The following is a 25,619-nucleotide window of genomic DNA, read 5'->3' as shown; positions in this document are numbered from 1 at the left end:
CGGGACCTGAGCTGAGAAACACGCCGGCCAGCAGCACCCCGGCTCAGAACTCAGCCTGTCGGGCACTTGTGGGAGGGGCCCAAGGCCTGGGGCCCCGCCCTTTGTATATCTCCAGTGGGAGGGGGGCTGGCCCTGGAGGCTGCCCCTGCAGAGAGGTCAGCAAACACCACAGAAATTCCTTGCCCCGCCCAACCCAGGGCCTAGCATGTAGGCTGCCAACGACTTCAATCTAGAGCACACCCTCCCGGACTATGACAAGCACGACTGTCCCAACATCCAGCCTGAATTTGGACAATGGTAACATCAGAAACAAAAGGGGGTAAAGGAAAAGAAATAAGAAAAACACTGTTCTGAGATTTATTAATTTAAAAAATGAAAGGAGCCTCCCCTTCCCTTCCGAAGTGCAGGAAAAGCAAAATCCACCCTCCAAAAAAAAAAACAAAAAAAAAAAACCCAAACATTCATGGTGTAGTTTTTATTGCTCTCAGAGGGCTTGGTATTCAAATGCACAAGCTAATCTGTGTTAAATCAGAAGGAAGTCACCGAGATTTAAAACCTACACGTGGTCTCAATCTCCAATCTCCATTCATCCAGGAGTCTCCACAGCTCCTCACTGACTCAATATAGAATTTACACATTGTGTACTAATTTCAAGGGGAGGGAACGTAGCTGGGAAGCAAGAACTATTAATTCAATGGTAAAAGACCTAAATTTGCATTTTCCAGGTAATATGCCTTCACGGTAGTACCCTTCAACTTTTTCCTTTAAGATTTTTAGGGATTAGTGAATTAGCAAATGACATAAACACACAGAGACAGATGAGCAGCATACTGTGTGAGGAAAAGTAAGATCGAAGGCAGCCGCTCACCGCAGCCCCCCTGCTCGGTTGGGCTCCAAGGGAAGGGGGAGACGTGCTTTGTGGCAGAGGGAAGCTCTCTTCTGAGAAAGCACTTCGAAGCCGTCTTTCAACCTCACGAGGACTGGTGTGCACCCACTACCACTCACGAGCGAGCCCAGAACTGTGATTCGCTTCCCTGTGACCTTGGTCCCTTCACCAAGGTCACCATGCACAATTCAGTAGTGTCATTATGAAGGGTATATGCTGTTTCCATAAGTCTCCCAGAATGCATACTTAGGGCCAATGCATTGTTCCAGTTTAGTTTATACTGTTTTCCATGCCTCTTGCTTCCATCTTTTCCCCTAGAAAATTCAACCTGCCTCTATCCTGAACGCTGGTTACAGTATTATCAGAGATAACACCCATTATTTCTCTTTCCCTTGCTAAAAAAGATGAGGGGAATGTGACTTAAAAAAACCAAGTTGAACGTTTAAGACGAAAGTCCGATGCAGGCAGGGTGACGGTGGAATGGCCTGGCGGAGTGCGGGGCTCCAGCGGGAGCGGGGAGGGCGTCCCAGTCCCCCCACTCTGCCCAGCAGCCCGGCCAGGCCATTGGCCAAACGCGCACGAAATACCTCCCTCTGAGGAAGAAACGGCTCCCACCAGGGCAGCAGGCTGAAGGGGACGAGGTCAGGGCACTCCGGTCACCCTCCCCCAGGACAAGTGCATCTGCTCGGAAGCGGGGTGGCAGCGGAGGGGAAGGCTCACCACCTCTAGCTTCCATCAGGAAGTTGAGCGCCATCAACAGATCAACTGTGAAAATAAAATCTCTAAAAGCTCCGTGTTAACAGTCTCCTTTAGAAGACAGGGTGATGGTGACACTGCCTTTTCAAAAATCCAACAGTCCTGCGGGCTGCGGGCGGAGGTCTCCCCGGCTCCGGCCGGCTGGGGAGGGGGCCGCCCTGCACCCGGCGGGGTGACCGGGTGGGACAGAGGAGCTGAGCTCCAGGCACGGGAAGGACTCGACGTCTCACCGCGTTCTCGGGCTCCACTCGCTTTAAAACCGATTTAAGGTGTGTCAGGCAGGCTTAGGTGGGAAGCGCGAGGACGCTCCGGAAACGACCAGGGGGCGTGTCCCGCCGCCAGCCCCGCCCAGTGTGCTCATCGCCGAGGGGACGTCCCCAGGCCCCGCCCCCATCGCCTGGAATCGAGGTGCCAGCAGGTCGGGACCGGCGGGTGCTCTGGGGACGCCGGGACCCGCGCACACCGTCCCGGGGGCGACGGGGGAAGAGAGTTTGCAGGGAGAACAGGGGAGGAGGCGAGGGGCAGGGGGAAACTCCCGAGATAACGGATAAAAACCAAAAACTGGATCTAAGTGTGAGAAGAGAAAGCATCCAAAAGTTCCCTGTCAGGCAGAGCTCTAGAGAGACGGCAGCGGCGACACCCGTTGTCCCGGGAGCAGCGGCGACACCCGTTGTCCCGGGAGCGGGTCCCCCGGGCCGCTCTGCCGGCAGCGGACGCGCAGGTGCGAGGCTGGCGTCTGTCTCCGTCTGCAGGCCTTCCGACTGCTTTGCTCTTGGCTCAAGTTTTATTGGTCAGTATTAGTCACCAGTTAATAAGAAAAATAGTTTCTAAGTGTCTTTTTTTCCCACCCCCGCTCTGTGTGTGTTGTTGTTTTTAATTGAGTTAATTGGATACCACGGTCAGGTGTGTGTGTGTTCAGTCACAGCCGTTCATTATTCCTTTTTCTTAAATTCTTGGTTTCCATAGCTGGAGCCTTTCTCTATCTCAGTCACTCCTATCAGTCGGCGGACTCCAAAGGAAGCTTTAAAATAGGAAACAGGTGAGGTTAGACCGATTGCTGGCAAGCTGGAAACATCGTCATGGGGGCGGGCGGACCTTCGCCTCAGACTTCCCTGGGGGGGGGGGGCAGGCCGGCCTTCTCCCCTCCTCCACCCCCCCTGCCCTGCCCACTCAGCCTGTCCCGGGAGGCGGCCAGCTCTGCTCCCCCACCAGCCCGGGGGAGTGTGCGCCCGCTGCGGGGTGCAGTTCTCAGCCAGGGCTGAGGGCCGTAGTGCCCAGCCAGGTGCCCGACAGACCGGGTGCCCAGCAGTGCACTCAGGGCTGCAGGGCCTCGAAAGCGTCCCGGGAACCTCAGCCCATCACACCAGCCCACGCCCCTAACTGCCCGAGCTCAAACCGGTGGCCCAGGCCCTCCCCACACAGCTCTTAGAAGGAGATGCCAGGCGGGCGGATGGCCGGCCAGCTTTCTGGACAGATGGCCCTGGAATCTGGCTGTGGCCTTCACGGCCCTGTGGCTCAGTGGCCAGAGCAGCTCTCTGAGGCCGGCAAGGCTCAGGTTGCATCCCGGCTCCCAGGTGACCATCTCCAGGCCTGGGCGCCGCAGCCGGCACATGGAAGGCTCCCAACCTCAAGCCGCGCCGTCACGCCCGTTCATTACCTGCCCCGACAAACCCCAGGAACGTCAGGATCAGAAGAGGAGACCCACTGGCAAAGACGCCTAAGACAAAACTGAAGAGAGGAGACAGGAGAAGTGTGGCCCAGAAGAGGAAGTTCAGGAGTGTCCACGGCCGCCGGGCGGGTTTGAACTGCTCCCCCGGAAACACGCCCTTCTGGTTATACATCTCCTGCAGCGCATCCTGAAACAGTCGACCGGTGTGCTGTTGTTACAACCCCACAGTGAAAAGGGACTCGACCTATAAATAAAGTGGACGGGCCATGCAGGCTGCGGGTGGGAGATGCAGTTCGCATGACCTTCGTGGAGAACCTCGGTGGCCTGTACCGAAAGCTTGAAAAATACAAACCCTTCGACAGGGCAGCTTTCCTAGGAAAATTATCAGCCGGTGCCTGGTGCGCGACACGCACCTTCAACACCCAGGACTGCGGTGTCGGCCGGCCCCTCACTGTCTCCTGTGACATCTCCAGGGCGAGGGTGGCGGCCACCACCTGCTGGGAGTCCAGCGGCCTGGCGTCACCCCCCGCTGGTTTTGTCATCCACAGAGAGCTATTTAACCTCTCCTCCCTCCGTGTCCTGGTGGCTAATGATGGGAGGACAGAGGACCGGGTGAGGACATGAGAGCACCCTCAACAGGGAAACGGGACACATGCTCAACACCGAGCACCAGCTGCCTGAGAAACTGCGACGCTGACATAGATTTCTCTGTGGCCATGACACGTCACATGCTAACAAGGAGATACACTCACGATAGTTTGTCTTCTGAAAGAAGTTAAGTGCCACGCAATTCCGCTTAAGTGAAAATATGTACGCCTACGTATTTGTCTAGGACGGAGTCTGGAAAGTTGCACACCCACACGATCTGAGTTACCCGGGGAGTAAATCTCACCTGTCCTCATTTTTTTCTATTTTATTTTCTGCATTTAGCTTTCTACAGCTGTGTTGTGTATTACATAAAAACAGGGCAGGGGGATTAACAAACACCCAGCCCCGCAGCCTCTTCCAGCTTGTGGTCAGGCACCAACTGTCCCTGCTGGTCGGCGAGGCACGGGGCAGGCGCCACAGGTGCTGTGCGGTCAGGAGCCACTGCGACCCTTATGCCCGTGTGTACCCTCCGGGCGACCACATGAGCCCCCACCAGAAGGCCCTCCCCCGTGCAGCCCCAGAACGTCTTCAAGCCCGCTGGCTCGGCCAGCTCCGCTCTGACCACCTGCCCCACGCAGACGGGCCACGCCCTCCTTCTGCTCCCGGAGCACCTGTCGGTGGGCGGGGGGCGGGGGAAGCAGGGGCGCCCTGGGGCTCTCGGCGAGCTCACGGGTCAGGTGAACCGGGCCACCAGAGACAAGAAGGCAGGACCTAGCCCCGCAGGTGAGTCCACTGTGCTTACAGATTTGCACCAAGTTTGTGACAGACCTTTTGATCACCTGAATAAAACACACACACACACACACACACACTCACTCTCCTGGGGAGGGACCTGCCACACACACTGCTGCTTGTGTCACTCAGACATCACGTCCTTTCTCCTAACCCTGACGCCTTGCTTCACCAATCTCCTCTTTCCTCTTTCTAACCTCTGTTGAACGTGCTTATTGTGGAACTTTAGAGAAACTGACCCCACCTAAACCATCAACACCTCCAGCCTCCCTTACCATTTTCCAGTCCCTCCCTCGCCCCAGCCCTCGGGGGCTCCAGGCCCTCTGTCATTACAGGCCCCTTTCCTTCACCGACCCTGCCTGGTGAGCACAGCAAGCATGGGGGAGCATAGCGGGGGGCAGAGGCCGGGAGACCTGGGGACAGTTCCACCCAGAGGATAGTCACCTCGTTCTCAGGACCTTAGTTCCCACATCTGCAAAATGGGGAAACTGTCTGGAATGACCTTCAAGGCCCTTTGGTGACACCGAGGTCTGTTTCCACGTTACGACCGGAGCTCACTGGTAAGTGACCAGAGGCGTCAGTGTCTCCGGAAACACGTGTGTTACAGCAGGACCAAAGCACCCAGTTTGGCTGCTTCAGGGTCTGCGTATTCCCTGGCAGGGGGCAATGGGGCCGAAGGCGGTGCAGACCCCCTACTCACAAGACGGGGAGAAAGGGCTTCTCGTGCTCGGCTGGGGACATAACGGGCAGGCTCTTTGAAGCACAACTTAGAGACATTTCACAAGGGACCAGAGCCTCCTACCACCAGTCACAGCGTTAACATCTGGCAGAAACGCTCCCACACGTGCCCTGCCGCGTGGGGAACAGCAGAAAGTTCATAAATAGTTCATAAATGTTCACAGGTAGGAAGACGACTAGCCAAAACGGGGCGTCATCACATGGGAAACACACGCAGTGGAGCACAGCATCTAAAGGGGTGAATTAAAGCTATGTCAACGCTGAAAGATGTAACAGACAATGGTCACTAAAAACAGAACGGGAGAACGTGACACACAGTGCGGTCCCTGATGCAATTTACAATATAAGTGACATGAAAAGCGATAAAAAATGTATATGTTTCAATATTATGGAAAAACATAGCAAATAATAGAAAATACCCAAATAAATCAGTTATGTCAAAACCTGTCACTTGCTGTATTTGCATCAGGTTGTTTTAGAAAGTAACCCTTAGAGATGAAGACAAGGCCTGTGGTCCATCCCCGCCAGGAGTCATCACACTCAGCTGGTGGTCTCCATCCCCAGGAAGGGCTTACACCTGCACCCCTGTGCGCAGGTACCTCTACGCTAATGCACGGTACTGCGCCTGCGCTGGGTGATTCTCTGAGAATAGCATCACATTATACGCCTGTTGCAATCTGCTTTCCTTTACACCTACTTTCTCAAGATTCATTTAGATTGATAATGTGCAGTTCATTCATTTTAACTGACTCACAGGTAAATGAATACACATGCATAATGTATCTATTTCCTAATAATGCACTTCTGGGTTCTCATTTCCTGCTAAACAAATACTGTTGATTGCAAATGTCACTCTTTGTAAGAGTTTCAAACTTTTTTAAAAAAGTATTTATTTATCTGGCTGCGTTGGGTCTTAGCTGTGACACGTGGGATCTCTCGTAGCAGCGCACAGGCTTCTCTCTAGTTGTGGCGCATGTGCTCCAGAGCGCCGTGGGCTCAGTAGTTGCAGCACACGGGCTTAGTTGCCCCGCAGTATGTGGGATCTTAGTTCCCCGACCAGGGATCGAACCCACGTCCCCTGCATTGGAAGGTGGATTCTTAACCACTGGACCACCAGGGAAGTCCCTTCAAACTTTTAAAACTTGACCCTGATCCAGAGATGCGTTCTCTTCTGCAGCCTCGTGCACACAACGTCTTTCTGCGCATCCACCATGTGAAGCACACACACTCTATTCCTTTTTATTTAGGTTTCCTTTTCTTCTGGAGAGTTCTATTGTTCTTGGAAATCACACATCTCATCCAAGTTTTCAAATGTAGGAGCATAAAGCTGTCATACTGCTCATACCACTTTCACTCCTTGCTCTTTGGTTGTGTCACCGGTTTTGTTCCCATTAATGCCGGCACTCTTGTTTAATTGGTCAGTCTTGCCCAAGGCTTTCTATTTTATTAATATTTTTAAAGAAAAGCTTTTGGTGCAGTAGATTCACTCTTCTGTAGCTTTGCTTTGTGCTTCAGTAACTTACGCTATTTTTACTTCTTTGTTCTCTCTCTGGGTTTACTCTGTCTTGTGTATGTTTGTATAATGTATATGCGTGCGTATGTGTACACACATATATGTGCACTGTATACATTCTTTGTATCTATCCTATTCCAGACTTGGGTTTCTTGAAGCTGACGAAACCCATGTTCATCAATTCTAGAAGTTTTTTTTTTTTTTTTGCGGTACGCGGGCCTCCCACTGTTGTGGCCTCTCCCGTTGCGGAGCACAGGCTCCGGACGCGCAGGCTCAGCACCCATGGCTCACGGGCCCAGCTGCTCCGCGGCATGTGGGATCTTCCCGGACCGGGGCACGAACCTGCGTCCCCTGCATCGGCAGGCGGACTCTCAACCACTGCGCCCCAGGGGAGCCCCAATTCTAGAAGTTTTATGGTCATCTCTGACAACTGCTCTTCACCATTCTTCCCACCTTCTCCTCTGGACTCCCTAGTTGTTACATTCTGGACCTCTGTTTATCCTCTAGATCTTTTAAACTTCCTTTTTACATTTTCGCCTCCTCTGCGCTGCATTCTGAGTGATGTCCTCAAAACCTGCCAGCTCGCTAATTCTCTCTTCAGCCGCATCTCATTTGCCGTCAGTTAGTAGATTTCTCATGCCTACACATTTCACCTGGTTTTTCTCAAAGCTGTCTCATGTTTTAATCGGTCTTGTTCTTCTGTTTTCAATCCCTTCTTTTTTGCTTAATCACTTCAAACATACTGATTTGAGTCTGCCTGGTAGTTCCATTAGCGGCAGTTTCGGGCGGGTCTAATTCTTCTGTTTGTCTGCTGTACTTGCCCATCGTGGGTTCTGGTTATGCGTGCATCTCCAGCAGAATTTTTCTCGAGAAATCTCGGGCAGCTTAGGTTTGGAGTCGTGTTCTTCTAGTCTTCCATGTGCTTTTCTCAGGGGCTCTAGAGAGATTCACCTAAAACCACTTTTTATGCGGATACTTTGAGCTATGCTGTTAGCATAACGTCGATCCCCACAGCTGTTTGAGGACAGTGTTGTGATTACGAATTACCAGGGAGACGCTTAGAGACCGGGGTGGCGGGGGGCGGGGGGGGAAGGCAACTTCAAAGTCACTTCCTGTGCTGGCAGTTACATTTTCCAGTTGAACCACCTGAGGGCAAAACTCCCAGAAGGTCCCAGCTTCATAAGGGTCTTCAGTTCCAACTTCCAGCCCCAAGTGAGGTCAAATCTTTGCTCTCTGCTTCCATGTAGGCATTAAAACTCAAGCCTTCAGGTTGGGTGGACCAGCAAACTCCTGGAGCTTCAGCTCACAGCCTTCCCACCTGGATTTCAGTCCCACCTCCTCTTTTGCTCCCTAGAGATTTCCCTTACTTTCTTCAGCACTTGTCAATGTGTCTAAAAGGATATGTGCTTTATACTAGTAGGACTTTCTGATTATCCAAGCCTCCCCTATTGCTGAAGATGATAACCTAGTGTCCTGTTCGTTTGTGTGTATAAAATAAACTTTATACACACAGTATAAAGGTGGGGGTGAGGCATGTTGGGGGGGATGGAGGAGGGACCAGGTGGGGTCATCATAAGAAGCCTGTCCCATCATCTATATTGTGCCTTACCTATTAAATCATATATATACACATACACACGTACATAATGCGTGTTATATGTCTAATTTCTTTACATGAAAAAATGAAACAAATGTGATAAAATGTTATTGCCAATGGTTATACAAGCATTATGATATCCATTACACTTTCCTCTAGTTTGTTAATTCCTCAAAAGTTAGGCAAAATGAAAGACGAAGAAGAGGATTGGAAAGAAGAAGTTGAGAGTGGCACGGCACTCCTGTCTCCAGAGGAAGCCAATGTGCTACCTGCCTGCCCTGTTAGCTGCCCCTCTGAAACCTCTTCGTAAGACCCCGAGAAGAGGGTGGGTGTGGGGAGAGCTGAGCGCCTTTACCTTCTCCTGGTAGAGTTTATGAAGCCACTGAGCCGCTTCCTTTTCATCCAGCGGGATCTCTTCCAGAGGAAATCTCCTGTTTTATTAAGAAGATGGAAAGCAAAGTCAATTACCAGATGACATCAAACTGAAAAGAGGAAAAATAAATCATTATACATCAGGGTTACCTGTCAGCCCTGCCTTTTCTATTCAGATCTGACTCTCAATTTCTAAAGACACACACACATCAAAGTGACTTCTCGGGCATTCCCCCGTGCCTGGTGGGACTGCAGGGAACCACGGAGGGGCCGGGAGGTGCTTCGTGTGCCCGGGAGCGCGGAAGCCTCGCCCGGGGACACCCAGAAGCACTGAGCTGAGCAGATTACGCCCCCAGCTCCGTTGGGAACACTGACCGTTCATTAAGCAGTTTTGGTCTTTCTTAATAGTTTGTTCTTTGGGAGTGACCACAGCTGAGCGTCTGTTATGAGGCAAAGAAGAGTTTGTGTTTCACAAATGAAATCCATTTGCTTCAAGTATGAAAAGCAGTAGAGATTTCGAAACTTTAATCTCAATTAACAAACGGCTGGCGTCAATGATGACACTGACCTCTGTACAAGCCCTATCGCCAGCTGAATTACCAGCCCCACCAGGGGGGGCGTCTACCCAGTAACACAAGGAGGGCAAGGACCGCTTTCTACGGCAACTGTAGTACCTCGGGATCGCCAGAAGGGGCCGCTGAGCGCACGTGTGAGCAACAGTAATTTAACAAGGGACCGCGGTCATCCTGGGGGCTGGCTGCCCACCTCAGAGGGCCCAGGGTGAGAGCAGAGCCACGAGAAAAGTCCACGGCCAGAGGCAAATCTCCATGTTTTTAGGGATCTCAACGTTTTTGGTTTTTAAAATAAATTTATTTTTATTTATTTATGTTTGGCTGCGTTGGGTCTTCGTTGCTGCGCGCGGGCTTTCTCTAGTTGCGGTGAGCGGGGGCTACTCTTCGGTGTGGTGCTTTTCATTCCGGTGGCTTCTCTTGTTGCGGAGCACGGGCTCTAGGCGCGCAGGCTTCAGTAGTTGTGGCCTGCGGGCTCTAGAGTGCAGGCTCAGTAGTTGTGGTGCACAGGCTCAGTAGTTGTGGCACGCAGGCTCTAGAGTGCAGGCTCAGTAGTTGTGGCGCACAGGCTCGGTAGTTGTGGCACACGGGCTCTAGAGAGCAGGCTCAGTAGTTGTGGCGCACGGGCTCAGTAGTTGTGGCTCGCGGGCTCTAGAGCACAGGCTTAGTAGTGGTGGCACACAGGCTCAGTAGTTGTGGCTCGCGGGCTCTAGAGCGCAGGCTCAGTAGTTGTGGCACACAGGCTCAGTAGTTGTGGCTCGCGGGCTCTAGAGCGCAGGCTCAGTAGTTGTGGCTCGCGGGCTCTAGAGCACAGGCTTAGTAGTGGTGGCACACAGGCTCAGTAGTTGTGGCTCGCGGGCTCTAGAGCGCAGGCTCAGTAGTTGTGGCACACAGGCTCAGTAGTTGTGGCTCGCGGGCTCTAGAGCACAGGCTCAGTAGTTGTGGCACACAGGCTCAGTAGTTGTGGCTCGCGGGCTCTAGAGCGCAGGCTCCGTAGTTGTGGTGCACACGCTTCTTATTATGGTGGCTTCTTTTGTTGTGGAGCACGGGCTCTAGGCGCGTGGGCTTCAGTAGTTGTGGCACGCAGGCTCTAGAGTGCAGGCTCAGTAGTTGTGATGCATGGACTCAGTAGTTGTGGTGCACGGGCTCTAGAGTGCAGGCTCAGTAGTTGTGGCACACAGGCTCAGTAGTTGTGGCTCGCGGGCTCTAGAGCGCAGGCTCAGTAGTTGTGGCACACAGGCTCAGTAGTTGTGGCACGCAGGCTCTAGAGTGCAGGCTCAGTAGTTGTGGTGCATGGACTCAGTAGTTGTGGTGCACGGGCTCTAGAGTGCAGGCTCAGTAGTTGTGGCGCACGGGCTCAGTAGTTGTGGCTCGTGGGCTCTAGAGCGCAGGCTCAGTAGTTGTGCAGCACGGGCTTAGTTGCTCTGCTGCATGTGGGATCTTCCCGGACCAGGGCTCGAACCCATGTTCCCTGCATTGGCGGGCAGATTCTTAACCACTGCGCCACGAAAAAGCCCAAAGCCCTACCTTCTTGTCTCTAAAAGTTGAGAACTTTGGATTTTGTGGGTTATACCGATCCATCTTTACCATCCATCTTGTAAAACTTCCCAGTTTTACAAGCACACACACAACCAGACATCCGAGCGATGCTGGGCCACATGTCACGCAGCCTCTGGGAGACTCCGCTGTACGCTCAGAGGAGACAAGAAGACCTAGAACCTCCTAGTAAACAAAACGGTTTAACTCTGTGGACCCGAAAGGTGCTGGGGACCTCCAGGAGTACACGGTGAGAAGTAGCGCTTGAAGGGTTTGCCACAGGTGCCGTCTCAGGAAGGAAAGGAAGTTGGAAGGGGTCTGTCCACAGAGGGATGACGGCCCAAAGTGTCAAACTCATGTGACTGTTCTCCCCTGATTTCACATTACCACATACAGGTTCTGTTGTATGTCTGTTATATGCAGGACAAAATATATAAAATAAGAGTTTTAAATGATGAGATAAAACATGAATACAACTCTGGAGTTGACTCCACTTTGAGGACGCTGGCCCCAACTGGCAGCACGGACACAGGAGAGCCTCAAGCCACCATCCCCAAGGCCCCGGCCATGCCCAGTCTCAGGCCCCCGGGGAAATGAGGCGCAACTCCACCGGGTCACGGGAACCGTGTCTTCTTTGATCACAGGTATGTTTTGGACTCACTGGGATATTGCTTTCACTCAAGACACCCGTTTGGTAATACAAAACAATAAGTTGAAACTTTTAGAAATTCTAAGAATATATTTATTAAGATACGACTGGGTGAAATATAGCCTCACATTTTCTGCAACGAAGGGGAAAACGAGCAGATTAAAGCACCACTCCTCCCCAGCTGGAGCTGGGTGCCCACGGGGAGGGGCGCTATAGCCTGCAGGGTGGTGTGAGCACTGGCCTGCAGCTGGACCAGGCGGGCTCCCCCAGCTCTGCCACCTACCAGCTCTGATCGCGGACGGCCTTTAAGGCTGCCAGAGCCCTCCTAGCCAGGGACAAGAGCAGGGTCTGCCTCTGAGGGCTCCCGTGAGGATGACCGGGACCACCCAGGGCCCCAGAAAAATCACCCGTTCCCTGTTGGCCACCAGTGGTCAGCCCCCGGCCAGGGGTTCTAGAGAGCTAAGGGCAAGGGTCCTGGGCTCTCCCTTGATCCCGGGATGGAATAAGAGACCCTACAGCGACTTTGAGCTAGTCCTCTGTGAACGTCAGAGGGAAAAAGCCACCCAGCTTCCTGTTTATCCTCACAAAATTATTCCTGGAAACTTCCTACACTGGGGCAGCAGAACTGAGTGGTATTTTTTTTTAAACTTGTCCTGGCTCAAGCTCTCAAGAAAGAGGGCCGGTCAGAGCCTCCTTGGGTCAGAGTAACCAGGATGGACACCAAGTCGGTGGCAGTCAGTGGCCGACACGGGGCCGACACAGGGACGGGGCTATGTGGTTTATACACACAGGAACGTCCTGCCTTTCTGGGCACATGTGAGTGAAACAGGAGACTGGCGAGTTCAAACAGGATGACCCAGACAACACGTGGACCCGGAAGGCCTGCCTGGAATTAGGCCTGGAGCTGGAATCAGGTCAGAGCACCACTTAACGAACAGAGCAGCCCCCGGGCTGTGCTTTACGGTAAAAAGACTTCTGGGTGGATCATCTTCTCTTCACCAGGCAGAAAAACATGGAGCATCGGAGCGTGGCGTGGCGGAGAGACACAGCGACCTCCGGCCACAGCCCTAGTCCCTGCCCTTGACCTTGTGTTACAGACATGGAGCCCGCTCTCCCCGTGGAGCCTCAGGCTCTGCCGGTGGCCCTGGACGTCTGGACGTTTCACAAAGACCACGAGTCACTCGGGATGGAACCCCAAAGGGATTCTGTTCCCCTCTGACCCTGAGATCCCTGCCCCTCTGGGCCAAAGCCACCAGTGCCAGCAAAAGTCACTCCATAAGCCGTGCAGCGTCAGGCCGTAATGTTCCTGGGGAGGGAGACCCTGCACTGATCAGCTCAGAGAGAGGCGGGTTTCTATCAGGGGTGAAAGGTCAGCACCGTGGGGGGGCGGGGAGGGGGCGGAGTCAGCCACAAGGGCTTCCCCGGAGGTGGGAGGACAGGGTGCAGGTGGCCTCTCCCATTGTGGCCCAACAAACTGGAGAGAAAGACGGTCACTTTGCCATTTCCCTTCCTCTGCTCCCGGAGTGGCGCCTGGAGCCCCGCCCGCCGAGCAGGTTTCTGCCTCCGCAGCAGTGAATCCTTTCAGCAGCTCCCTTCTCTCTGATCCCTCTACCCCCTTACTGTGCATACACGCAATAAATGCTCACCGCACAGACCAACGGGAACAGCTTCCGATAACCTGGGGACATTTTAAGGGCCATATGGGGCCCCTCCTCGGGCTGAGTTTCTCTTCCGGGGCATCCTCGGGTGTCCCACGGGGGCCATCCAGAGCTGCCCTGCGTTCACCAGATCAGTGCGGGCGGGGCTGCCTCTGAGCCAATGGGGTGGAGGCTGGCTGGGTGGAACCTCCCAGCTCAGACCAGGCAGCCAGGAGCCGGGAGCCCAGCATGTGGCCCTGACGCCACCTTCTCTCCCAGGTGGTCTGCGTGGCTGTACACCATGAAAAGGGGGACACGTGTGCGTCCCATTCAGACGGGGACAGCTTGTCCTTCTCCTATTAAAGTCCTACTTGCTGTCCAAGTTTTAGCTCAGAAGCCTCCTCCAAAAGGCCTCTGCTCCCTCCACCGGGAGGGGTCACGCCTCCCTCGGAGCTTCTGGAACATTCCTCGTGTAAGTCGCACCCGCTCCTTTGCTCTGTACTGTCCCCACCGTGTGCCCGCCCTGGAGGGTGGAATGCCGGCCACCTCTACATGGAGGCCGCCGGGAGGCAGCCAGGAGGTGGGAGGAGCTGGCCCCAGTCCCACCCACCTGCCGGCCCCGCCCCTGTGGGCACCTGTCTGCTCACCTCACACACATGTCCGCCTCGTACTTCTTCCCGTAGAGGATCCCCAGCAAAGACGGGTTCTTGTTTCCTCGGAAGTTCAGTGTGACGTCGTAGACAGCTGCGACTGCAGGGAGAGGGGCATCGGGTGACAGGTGCCAGCTGACATCCTGCAGCAGGGCCACTGCGGCTCCTGACCTGGATTGCTCCATTTGCCACTTCTCCTCTCTTATTGGGGCATCTGGTTGAGTCATATCTACCGTACTTACGGGCACGTTCGTGTTTAAAGCGACCGTTTCCTATCCATCCTGTCCTTTGTCCCTTTCATCTTGCCTTCCTTTTGGATTAACTGGATATATATTTTTTCCTTGATAAGGTTTTCAGTTATATACCTTTTTAATTATCATTTTAGTTGTTTTCCACTAACTAGTACTTTATCACCTCAAAAAATGATACGAGAATCTTACAACATGTAAATCTGAGTACTCAGTTCTCCCTTTAACGCCACTGGCATCCTGTATTTTACACGGAACTCACTGATCTGGTTTTTGGCAAATCACTGACTTCACGTCTTGCTTCGCTTGGAGCCCGGGCTGGAGACAGTCCCAGCGGGTGGCTCTTACCTGTCCCACGGAGGCACTGGACCGCGGTGGTGAAGCCCTTGGTCCGAGGCAGCAGGTGGTACTTGAGGACGGGCAGCCCCTTGGAGGCGGCCACCTCCATGCTGACCCGATGCTTCTTCTCCGTGAAGCGCGTGCCCTCACAGTACAGGAGAAACTAAGACACAGACAGGGGACGGAGGTCAGTGCGGTGCTGGCGACCGGGACTGGAGCCCGACAGGCTCCTCCTTATCGCCCGTGTACGTGCCCCCGCCTGGCGGCAAAGTCTTGTGGAAATGTCGCCCCCCAGCGACCAGAGCAGGGCATGACCAGAGATGCCGCAATCACACGGTGCACACGACTCCTTCACAGACAGCAACAGCCCTGCACCTGTTCTCAGGGAATGAAAAGACACTTCCCGGAGAGAGTGAGACAAGGTAACCCTAGGCAGCAGCCTTCCGATGGCGAGTGGAAAACAAAGTCTTCTATCCCTTTGCCTTGGTGAGTTACAGACACCAAATAAGGAACTGCCGTCAGAGACCGGAACTGATATGCAAACCGATCGATACCGATCATTTCAGATGGCTGTCCATCAAACTCCATCCAGGGGCTCAGAAAGGACCACCAGAGCCCCGCCCCCCAGGGCCCTGCCCTGCCCTTGAAGGGTGGCTGATTTAAGTGCAGCGCAAACCTTCTAGCAACTGAAGTCCACGTCGACCCACAGAACCATAGCCCACGAGGGCTTGTCTGAGCCCCGACTCGGCGGCCCGCTAACGTCTCCAGGGAGCCCCGGCTCAGCCGCGCAGGCTCTGCTCTGAGTGGGGCCGGGTGTGAGGGGTGGCGGTGCCCCTGGCGTGGCGGGTCCCACCTGGGGCAGGTGGAAGCAGGTGGTCCAAGAGGGGTTCCCAAGCCTGCGGGCTCAGAGGGGCGGGGCCCCGCGCTCCTCAGACAGCTTCCTTGGTGCTCAGAGGCTCTTGCTGGCTCACCACTAAGAACTCAGGCTGCGCCCGAGACTCAAGACAACACGGTCCGTGTGGCTTCACCCCTCACTCACCCACACGTATTCGGGGTAGTCAGCCAGGCGCCTTAGCCCTTTGATGACGGCATCCCGGTCCTCCTCCCATTTCCGTTTGCAGAACACGATCTCCAGGAAGTACCACGTCCAGCCGATGAGGGGCACGTACAGCAGCTCCCTTTTAGCCAGGACTTTGGAACTCTGGGGGGAGGGCAGAGCAGCTGGCGCATCAGGACCACAAGGTCCCCGAGGGCACGCACCCGCAGGCCGCCCCCAGGACTGGCTGTCCTCGAGAGACCCTGCCTCTGAGTGTGACGCTCTAGGTAAGCATGGACCCAGAGTGCAGGCGCCACCAGATGGGGAAACCGCGGGCAGGTGGGCAGCACGGGAGCCAGGGACCTAGAGGTTGCCCTGGCCGCCAGGCCCGGGGCTCCCCAAGGAAGATGCCAGGGCCGCCACGCACTGCGCTTCCACCGCAGGGGACCCCTCATCCTGTCTCATCTGAGGCAGCTGAGCCAACCGGGGGAGGAAGGAGTTGAGAGGAAACGCAGTAACACCTGGTCTCGTGAGCAAGCCCTGGGGCAGCTGGGGCAGCCTGTAGTCCCAGGTGCCCTGCGGTCAGCCATGCTGGGACTCCTAGCTTGCAGGGACCAGGGGCTAAACCAGAGGGAAGGCCAGACCCCAGGGAGCCATGCCAGCACCTCCCTGGGACCCCACGTCACTTACCCCACCCTCCTGCGACCCCCGCGTCTCGCAGCCCACTCCCTCCCGGGAACCCCACATCGCTCACCCCCAGCACGCCAAAGCGCTCACACATGGTCCACCCACAGAGGAAGTCGATTTCGAAGTTGTGGTTCAGGATGATGACCACATGCTCCTTCCCGAAGTGGCCCACCGTGGCCTGGTCGGTGAACAGGGTGCACTCCGTGCATGACCACCACTCCAGAAGCATGACCAGCTCTGAGGACACACAGGGAGGGACGTCGGCGAGGTGCAGACCACCGCACTCCGGGCCGGGCCCCCCCCCGCTCCCTGACGTGGGCAGGGCTTGTACGGTATCAGCCCGACTGGCATTTTCGGCTAGAAATGAGTTTTGATGGTTTATGTTTATGTTTAAAATTAAGTTTTCTGAAATTCTAATTACGCCTCTCTAAGCAAAAGTCAGGGGAGAAGTCAAATGAACGCAGAAGAGATGGAGAAGGGAGCCCGTTTTAGGTGGAAGTTTTTCTGACCAACATATCTGAAGGACTTAATTTAAAACATTTTTTCTTAAAAATCAGATCTTCGCTTTTCTTAAAAATCAAATGTCCCATAGGATGGCACGGTGAGCAAAGCATGCGCTTATTAAGAGAATACACCATCAGCATTATATTACTATTATTATCAACAACTACAAGTCATTGAATACCGACAGGATACCACGTGCTCTGCTATGTAAATTACATACGTTATGTCATCTACTTCTCAGGCGACTTGAGTTAGTGCTATTATCATTCCCAAAGCACAGATAAAAAGTGGTGGAGTTCCAATCTCAGCCCAACACACTGAGCCTGGGGCTCTGTGGAAAGTTTCAGAGGAAGCTTAAAAACACAGAAATAGACAAATAAACTAGGGTCCTCGTCGGGCTACAAAGGGGTCCTCAGTTTATGTACGTTAAGCACTGTAACTCTTACCCACGTTACTCGTTACAAGAGTTTAGGTGGATACCTTTCTCGTCATGTCCGACTGCAGTTCTCACAGGTGCTGTGCACTGACGGGATAGCACACGTTCAGTCCCCAGCAGAGCAGGGAGGGGAGGCGGCAGGCGCACAGCCAGCCAGCATCACACCCACCACGGCCAGGCGCCCGAGGAGGGTGGCCTCAGACCAGGAAGTATGGCTCCCAGGCTCAGGACGCCCACCAGACAGCCTGTCCTTTGTTTGCTGGACACCAAGCCATCGGTTTTCCGGAGACTGGCCCTCAGGGAGGGAGGCCAGGGAAGGCTGATGGGGCAGGACAGCCCAGCGCTTAGACAGTGAGCTCTGAGCCTGACTGCCTGGGCCTCGGTTTCCCTGTTGACAGGAGACAATAGTGGCTTCCTCACAGGGCTGTGGGGGACTGGATGGGACTCGGCACGGGGCCTGGTTTCTCCTTCCACTTAGTGTCCCCACCAGCCCAGGTGGAAGTGGGGGGACACACAGCTCCACCCCACGTGCTGGCGTCTGAACTTCCTTTTCTACACAAGGCGGGGACTGGACGGAAGGCCGACTCTCAGGTAATACCTGAACACTCTCGAACCACAAACCGCGGTCCCTCCTACCCTCGGGGCAGTCAGAGGAGGGGTCATAAAGAGGTCAGCTCCAGGACATGCTCACCATAAGCTTCATCAAGGGACCAGAGAGGGCTCTGAGGGGACGCAGGCCAGGTCAACAGAGGCAAACTGCCCCCCGGGATGCACCTGTTAGCCTGGCGACTTCCAGCCAGCACTCAAGGCATGAAAAAAGACCCGAGGAATGGAAAGACAAGAGGCCCTGGACAGACGGTCTCCAAAGAGGAGTGACAGACGGCCGGCAAGCCCACGAGTAGATGCTCGGCACCACCAGTCGTCGGGAGAGTGCAGGCCAGAGCCACAGCGAGGCAACCACGTCACGCGCACCAGGACGCTGTCATCTAACGGACAGACAGTAAATAGCAGGTGCTGGTGAGGAAAGGGTGCCTAGGACCCCTGACGCTGCTGGTGGGGACGCGAAAGGTGCAGCCGCGCTGGAAAACTATGTTCCAGACGAGTGACCAGAGGCCCCAGCAACTGCACCACTAGGTAGACGCCCAGGAGAAGTGAGGGCAGACGTCTGTGCAAACACTTCACGGCAGCGTTATCCACAAAGCCGCAAAGGGGAAACGACCCAGATGTGCACCAACTGATGCGTGAACAGGCAGCGCATATCCACACAGGGTGACGTCTCTCAGGGACGCGGGAACGCGGGCCTCACACGCGCTACGGTGTGGACGAACCTTGGAAACACTGAGCTCCGAGTGAAAGGAGTCAGACACGACCACACACCGCATGGTTCCATTTGCATGAAATGTGCAGAAGAGGCAAAGCCACCGAGACAGGAGGCAGAATAGTGACTGCCAGGGGCTGGGGAGGGGGCAGAATGGGGGGGGTGACCGCTTCTTCATGGGGTGAAAATGTTCTACGATTAGACTGTGCTGATGGGCCCATGACTCTATGAATACACTCAAACCGCCGGACTGCATGCTTTAAATGGGTGAATTTCACCCCGATAGCTGTTTAAGAATTACAAAGCAGACGGAAACAGGGACTTTCCGGGTGCTCCGGCAGTTAAGGCTCCGCACTCCCCACGCAGGGGGCCCGGCTTTGATCCCTGGTCAGGGAACTAGATCCCACATGCCGCAACTGAGACCCAGCACAGCCTGATAAAGAAACATTAAAAGAAAAAGAAAAAAGAAATAAAGAGGCCCAAGGTTAGGCTGACCCGTCCATCTGGAAGCACAGGCAGCTGCTGGGGGCTTGGTGAACACGCCACCCAGGCGGCGGGGACCAGGGCTGAGACAGACCCGCGTGCAGCTTGGCGATGGCCTGCTCCTGTCCCTTTCTCGATGACGGAGGCCTGGGCAGACCTCCATGTGTCAGCTGGTCAGGTAAGAGCCTGTGGCTGAGACCACTGCTTCTGAAGCAATTTGCTTGGGAACAAGGAAGGGTTTATTCATTATCGTAGTCAGGACATTTATTTTATTGATTTATTTTTGGCTGCATTGGGTCTTCGTTGCTGCACGTGGGCTTTCTCTAGTTGAGGCGAGCTGTGGCTTCTCTTGTTGCGGAGCACGGGCTCTAGGCGCACGGGCTTCAGTAGTTGTGGCTCACAGGCTCAGTAGTTGTGGCTCGCGGGCTCTAGAGTGCAGGCCCAGTAGTTGTGACGCACGGGCTTAGTTGCTCCGAGGCATGTGGGATCTTCCCGGACCAGGGCTCGAACCTGTGTCCCCTGCGTTGGCAGGCGGATTCCTAACCACTGCGCCACCAGGGACGCCTGTAGTGAGGACATTTAACTTGAGGCCTACCCTCCTCACAGATTCCGAGTGGACAGTACAGTACTGGTAACTGCGGTCCTCTAGAACTTACTCCCTGTGTGTAACTGACGCTGCACACCCCTCTGACAGCGCTCGCCCCTTCCCCTCCCCCAGCCCCGGCAGCCCCCATTCTCTCCTCTGCTTCCTTGAGTTCGATTACGTTAGGCCCCTCATGTAAGAAGGACAAGTGCAGTCTGTCCTTCTGTGACTGGCTCCTCCACATCTTGACCTCCAAGTTCACCCATGTTGTCACATACGGCAGGATTTCCTTTCTAAAGGCTGAATAATATTCTCTTGTACGTATAGACCACATTTTGCCCATCTGTTCATCCGTTGATGGACACTGACGTTGTTTCCACATCTTGGCTATTGTGAACGATGCTGCAGTGAACGCTGAGGTGTGGCCGTCTCTTTGATGGGGAAATCCTGCGATGCTTTCTCACCACAAGTCTGAGAGGAATCGATACAGCCTCAACCCACTGACGTAAAAATCACCCGGCAGGGAGGGTGGCGGCCTGGATGAGCTGCTCCGACCTGCGGGCCCCTCGTCCAAGGAGCAGGGACCTCAGCCGTCCTCTGGGGAGGATGCACAGCCCGCAGGGGGTGCTCAGGACCCCAGTGAACCCGGCTCTCCCGGCCGTCCCTGTGTGTGATGGAGGAAGCCCTGGACGAAGCGAGTAGGGGTGCGAGTCTACAACCACCCCAGACACGGAATTTTCTAAAAAAGCCACCTTTCAAAGTCATTTCTTCACTCAGGCCTGACAACACGTGCCTCACTCACGTGGGCACTGACGCCGCATCTAAAGGCTCCTTGTTTCCACGACCGCCTCCCAGGATGACCTGCAAATCACGCTGCTGGACACCACAGCGCCGGCTCAGAGCTGCCACCTGTGGGGGACGGACCACGTCCGCTGGCCACTCACAGGTGGAAAGGACGCCGGAGCTGCGACCCCGTGGCACCGTCCAGGCACACGAGGACCACTGCATGGGACTGTGCGCTCATCCCTGGGCAGCCTGCACGGGTACATGGCCTCCTCGCTACATGGCAGGCTTCTATGGGCAGGAGCTCTGGCCAGCAGCTAGGATGCAGGGGAGAAAGTGCTCATGGGGTGCGGGCGGGGTGCCTTCCCCTGGCCGCACACCCTCCCCCTGGCAGCACTTGGGACCTGGGCATTTCTGGTCCAGCGCGAGAGGTCTGGCCCAGGTGGGGCTGGTGAGCAGGACTGAACTGAAGACAACACCGGCAGCCCCTGCAGGCATTTTACCCGCCCCCCCCCCCATCCCCACCCCGGCCCTGCCCGGAGAGTGAGCCCAGCAGAGGGTTGCCTGCAGGCAAGCGGCGTGTCGAGGCAGCTCTGTTCCACCAGCTGCCAGCATGGCCCGGTGGGCTGCTCAGCGCATTTCCAGTCACATCCGTCTCTCGTAGATCGTAGATCGTAGATCGCTACGCACGCGGCCAGGGCTGACGCCGCGAAGGTGCTCGCGGTCAATTTGGAGAATATTTTGAATGAGGACTTTTTTTGTGATTTCCTTCATTCAAACATATGCTTTTGCCCCAACACACGTGAGCAAGCCATGCTCTGCACATTCCAACGAATGAGTTTTTGAAAAATTCAACCTTGCCTACTAAGAGTAATCGTTGATTTAACAGCGTTGTACGCACATTCTACGCGCTAATTTAATCTTGATGGTCCAGCTGAGAGGCGCCGTCTCTATTTCACAGACGAGAAGGGTGAGAGCCTTGGCTGAGGTCCGCAGGGAGCCAGGGCCCCAGCCAGGCTCTCTGGGTCCACATCTGTGCCCCTAACACAGCACGAAGACTCCTCGGGCCCGAGGACGACGAGTCACCCTGGGCTCGGGGGGCAGCAAAAGACACCTGGCATCACAGAAGGAACACAGGGATGCTCACAGAGTTGAAAATAAAGCAGTGGTTCAGGGTCGCCTACACCAGGGGTTCCCAACCCCCGGGCCGCAAACCGGTACCGGTCCCCGGCCTGTTAGGAACCAGGCCACACAGCAGGAGGTGAGCGGCTGGCCCGCTAGCGAACCCCATCGCTTGCATCACCGCCCTCCGTCCGCGGAAAAACTGTCGTCCATGAAACCGGCCTCTGGTGCCAAAAAGGTTGGGGGCCGCTGGCCCGCACATTGGTGTGACCCTCGCTCACCCCACATGCCCACGGGATCGGGGAAAGCTTCCACCAGCGCAAATCCGGGAAGGACCCCTGCTCGTGTATTTAAGAAATGGACAAGTGGAGAAGCCCCCCCGACTCACCAGGTCCTGGGGGAAACTCTCACAGCATGTGGGTTCAGTGGGCACCTGTGTTCCTTCCAAATACTGGAGGATTTTACATAAATCTTAACTTCTACCTCAAGTTTTCTTATTTTTATGCTTTTTCATACTTTCTTGCCTTAAAAAATGAATTTGTCTTTGCTTTTTTAATCCATCTTTTTCAAATAGTTTAGAAGTTATGTTTGATTTCTGTATTCTACCCTATACTTAGTGAACAAAGTCTTAAGGAAAGATCTCTGCTGTCTTCCTGACAAATACAAGAATGATGGAGTCCGAACTTTTGTCCCCACTCCTGACTGACAGACTGCCTGCCGCTGGTCCTGTCTGCTCTCAGCCACGCGGGTTGGGGCATCGCTATTATTTTATATGACTGTTTAGATTTACCTACTTACCAATTTCTCAGTCCACCAGTCTTCCTGGTAACTCAGGCCCTACTTTCTCTGATGGCTTTTGTTCTCACTGAAGAATATTCTTTAAAAAAATTTCAGGTGACGATATACTCACTTTTTGGTCCCCTCAGGCTGTTTGATCTCATTCTCAGTCCTGAAAGGTCACTTTCCTGGATGTAGAGCTCTAGGCCGAGGCTGGAGACAGCCCACTGCCTCTGGCTCTGATGACACACGTTCTGCCGAGTCAGCTGGGAGTCTGTCAATCTGTGTAGGTGGTCTAGCTTTCTTTTCTGGGCGTTTTTAAGATCTTCTTTTTGTCTCTGGTGGTTTGTGGTTTCTCTGTGACGGGTCTAAGTGTGAACTTCTGTTTATATACCCTGCTTCGTTTACATTTGCTTCCTAGAGTTACAGAATCTTGTTTTTCATCCGTTCGGGAAAATTCTCAGCCATCATTTCCTCCAATGGAGCTTCCGCTTATTCTTTCCTTGGGTACGGGAGTCCAAGACCTGTTTCATAGACTGTCACTCTCCCCTTACATCTTTTAACTCCTGTTTTGTATTTTTCATCTTGTCTTTCTACTGCAATCAGGATGATTTCTTCATAGTAATGTCCAGTTCGCTCACTCTCTCATTAGCTGTATCTAATCTGTACCTAATCTAAGCTGTAACATTCATTCACTAAGCTTTTACTTTTAAAAAATATTATAATTACAACTTTTATTCGCCAGAGTTTGGCTGTTTTGTAGCGTTTTAACTTCAGAATACTGCCGGAGGTGGAGTCTATGATTTTCATCTAGTTGGCATTTGCCCTTTAGGTATGTACTCATCTCCCACTGTATGTCCTATATGATAGGATTTCTAATTCTCCTTCTCACACACACACAAAGGTGGCCTTTTATTTAGGAAAAAACCGCCTGGGAACTGAAACTATCTCAGTTTATGCTATTTATTTATTGCAGTTTAGACTATTTACGGCTGGAAGCACAGGCGGGGCTGCCGCACCTTGCGGGGGCGGGGGGGGGGGTGCACACACCTGGGCGTGGACACTCCTATGGCCGCTTAGCTGCCATCTTCCTGCTCCTGCACTGGGAGGGGTCACAGGGACAGGCACACAGACTCACCTCTTCCCATAGGAAGTAACGTGTGTATTATTTTCTCTTCATTGTAAAAGAAACGCGTTCTTATGCTAAGAAGTGTAAACAGCACACAGTATGAAATAAACACGAGTCCCCGCCTTCCTCCACTCCCGGGGTGGTTACGTTTTCTGTTCACCCTTCAGCTTTCTCTAAGCAGGGGTGGCCACACACAACTGCAGACACATCACACACGTGTCTTAAAAGTAAATAAATGCAGAGCACCCTCTGTGCTTTGCTTTATCGCTTCCGTTTTCACTTAAAAATGTATCTTGAACTTGGCTCTCTATCAGGACAGAGAGATTCTCCCTGTTGTTCTTGGTGGCCGTGTGGGATTCCATCCGGTGGACACACCACAGTTAGCTTCCATTAATGGGCATTTGGGCTGCTCCGTTTTATATTAGTCTTGTGTTACTATAAAAGTGGTAACATGAGAATATCTGCACACGTATGTACTGCTGCAGGTATCTTTCTAGGTTACATTCTTATTTGGTGGAATATTTAGGTCAAAAAATAGAACCGTGTAAGTTGTCCATCGCTACCGGCAAACTGCCGTCCAAAGATGTGCCCCGTGACCCCAACCTGCAGGGCGAGCGGCCCCCCCACGCCCCCCGTCAGCAGCTTCTAAGTCTCTGTCCAGCTGATGGGTGAAGACCGATTCTGTTTGTACAAATGCACACACATCACAAGGGCGTATCGGTAACACCTGTACACGCCTAAACACATACATTTAATTAAGAGACGGGTGGGAGTCCTTGCCTCTTGCAGAGAGGTACCGCAACATTTACACGTGATGGCAGGCCGCCCCGAGGGCAGCTTCACTGTACTCTGGTGAGGGGGTGACTGGGGGTCTGGTGACCCAAGGCTGGCCATGTATCGGCGGCAGCTGTTAGGGCTTGGTCATGGTGAACTGACTTTATCATTGCTCGTTTCCAACTCCCCAGAGTACCGCGCGAGACCGCGTGGAACTGCCACCTCTGTGGGTCCAGAGGCTCAGGGATCGGGCCGTCACGTGGTTCAGCCCAGTGAAGAGCTCGGGCCAAACCCCGCCCCCGCTACAGCTACTGGCCAGGAGCACCCCCGGTTCCTGCCGGGGAGCGGGAGCCAGCCCACTGTGTCTCGTCTCACCACCACAGGCGTTCACCCCAGGGGCCCTGCACTGGTTTGTCCGGGACCATCCAGCAGAAAGGGCGTCGTCCTGACCGTCCGCGGCCCCCCGATCCCCGCCGTGCACACGCGGGGGGTACTCACGGCTCCAGAGCGAGTATGCAAGGCGGCAGTTGAGCCGGCGGTACAGCTGCTTGTTCACGGGCCAGAGGACGAGTGTGCAGAGCTGGATGGAGTTGATGATCAGCCCGCTCACCACGAAGACAAAGCCGATGAGGAGGTGCACGACGAACTGGGTCTTCAGGAAGGCAAGCAGGCCCATGGCCACAGCTCAGTAGCGAGTGCAGGGCCCTTCACTGAGAACAGCCGTCCTGCAAAGACGGGGCCGGCGGTCAGGCGGGGCGCCAGGGACCCCAGGGGTGAGGGGCTGCGGGCGGAGGAGGGGTCCGCGGTGCTCACGCCAGAGCCCAGATCTGCAGCCACCCCCCACGGGGTCCTCATGCCCTTCCCTCCCGAGAGCGACGTACGTACGGGGCGGACGGGGGAGCTGACACACCGTGCACGCAGGCATCACCCGCAACATACACACACATGCACACACACACACCTTACATACACACCACACAACGTATACACACATGCATAAAAGAAAGGAAGAAAGAAAAGACTAGAAGAAATGCACACAAATATTAATAGTGAGTATCTCTAGGTAAAGGCATGATGGGTAATTTTTCTTTTCTTTTTTTAGCATCTTACTTAAAAGATCAAAACTGCACACTCAATCTCTATAAAAACATTTCAACGACTGTCTTTTAACTCCCAAGCTGCTGTACCCTTTTTTAGCTGAAAGGCTTCTGTTTTGGTCTCTAACGCAGAAGCGGTGACCCCTCAGGACTCAGCCAGCTTCTCCCGCTTCCCTTCAACACTGGTTTCTTGGTTTCAAAGATGAAGCCAGAGGCTCGCATTTCATGGCTGTACTTGTTCCGCGAGCTGCCCTGGAATCTCGCGTGGACAGAGACAAGCAGACGGCTGGGACGGAGCCCTGGCACTCTCAGAGCCGGCCGCGCCGCAGCCTGGTGGCTGCTTGCCTCGAC

The 25,619-nt window shown here is 54.3% G+C and overlaps 1 protein-coding gene across 5 annotated transcripts in view; it reads right to left on the bottom strand.

The window, feature by feature from the left end:
* Window positions 1–25,619, bottom strand: part of AGPAT3 (1-acylglycerol-3-phosphate O-acyltransferase 3) — a 108,884-nt gene that overhangs the window by 14,594 nt on the left and 68,671 nt on the right. For 4 of the 5 annotated variants that reach the window (XR_012331660.1, XM_073804565.1, XM_073804566.1 and 1 more), the window contains exons 3-8: window positions 24,670–24,896; window positions 16,330–16,499; window positions 15,579–15,740; window positions 14,549–14,702; window positions 13,950–14,052; window positions 8,895–8,970 (exon numbers count right to left, since the gene is read on the bottom strand). Coding sequence is in view for 4 of the 5 variants with exons in the window: in XM_073804565.1 (XP_073660666.1) it covers window positions 8,895–8,970; window positions 13,950–14,052; window positions 14,549–14,702; window positions 15,579–15,740; window positions 16,330–16,499; window positions 24,670–24,847 (843 nt within the window). In the remaining variant the exon portion in view is untranslated. Of the gene's footprint in view, window positions 1–343; window positions 2,664–3,299; window positions 3,499–8,894; window positions 8,971–13,949; window positions 14,053–14,548; window positions 14,703–15,578; window positions 15,741–16,329; window positions 16,500–24,669; window positions 24,897–25,619 lie in introns of those variants that run through there. The other variant, XM_033856173.2, reaches the window with a different exon arrangement.

The sequence above is a fragment of the Tursiops truncatus genome, chromosome 4 (assembly GCF_011762595.2).
Source record: "Tursiops truncatus isolate mTurTru1 chromosome 4, mTurTru1.mat.Y, whole genome shotgun sequence".
Classification (NCBI taxonomy): domain Eukaryota; kingdom Metazoa; phylum Chordata; class Mammalia; order Artiodactyla; family Delphinidae; genus Tursiops; species Tursiops truncatus.
This window is presented reverse-complemented; position numbering and strand designations above follow the sequence as displayed.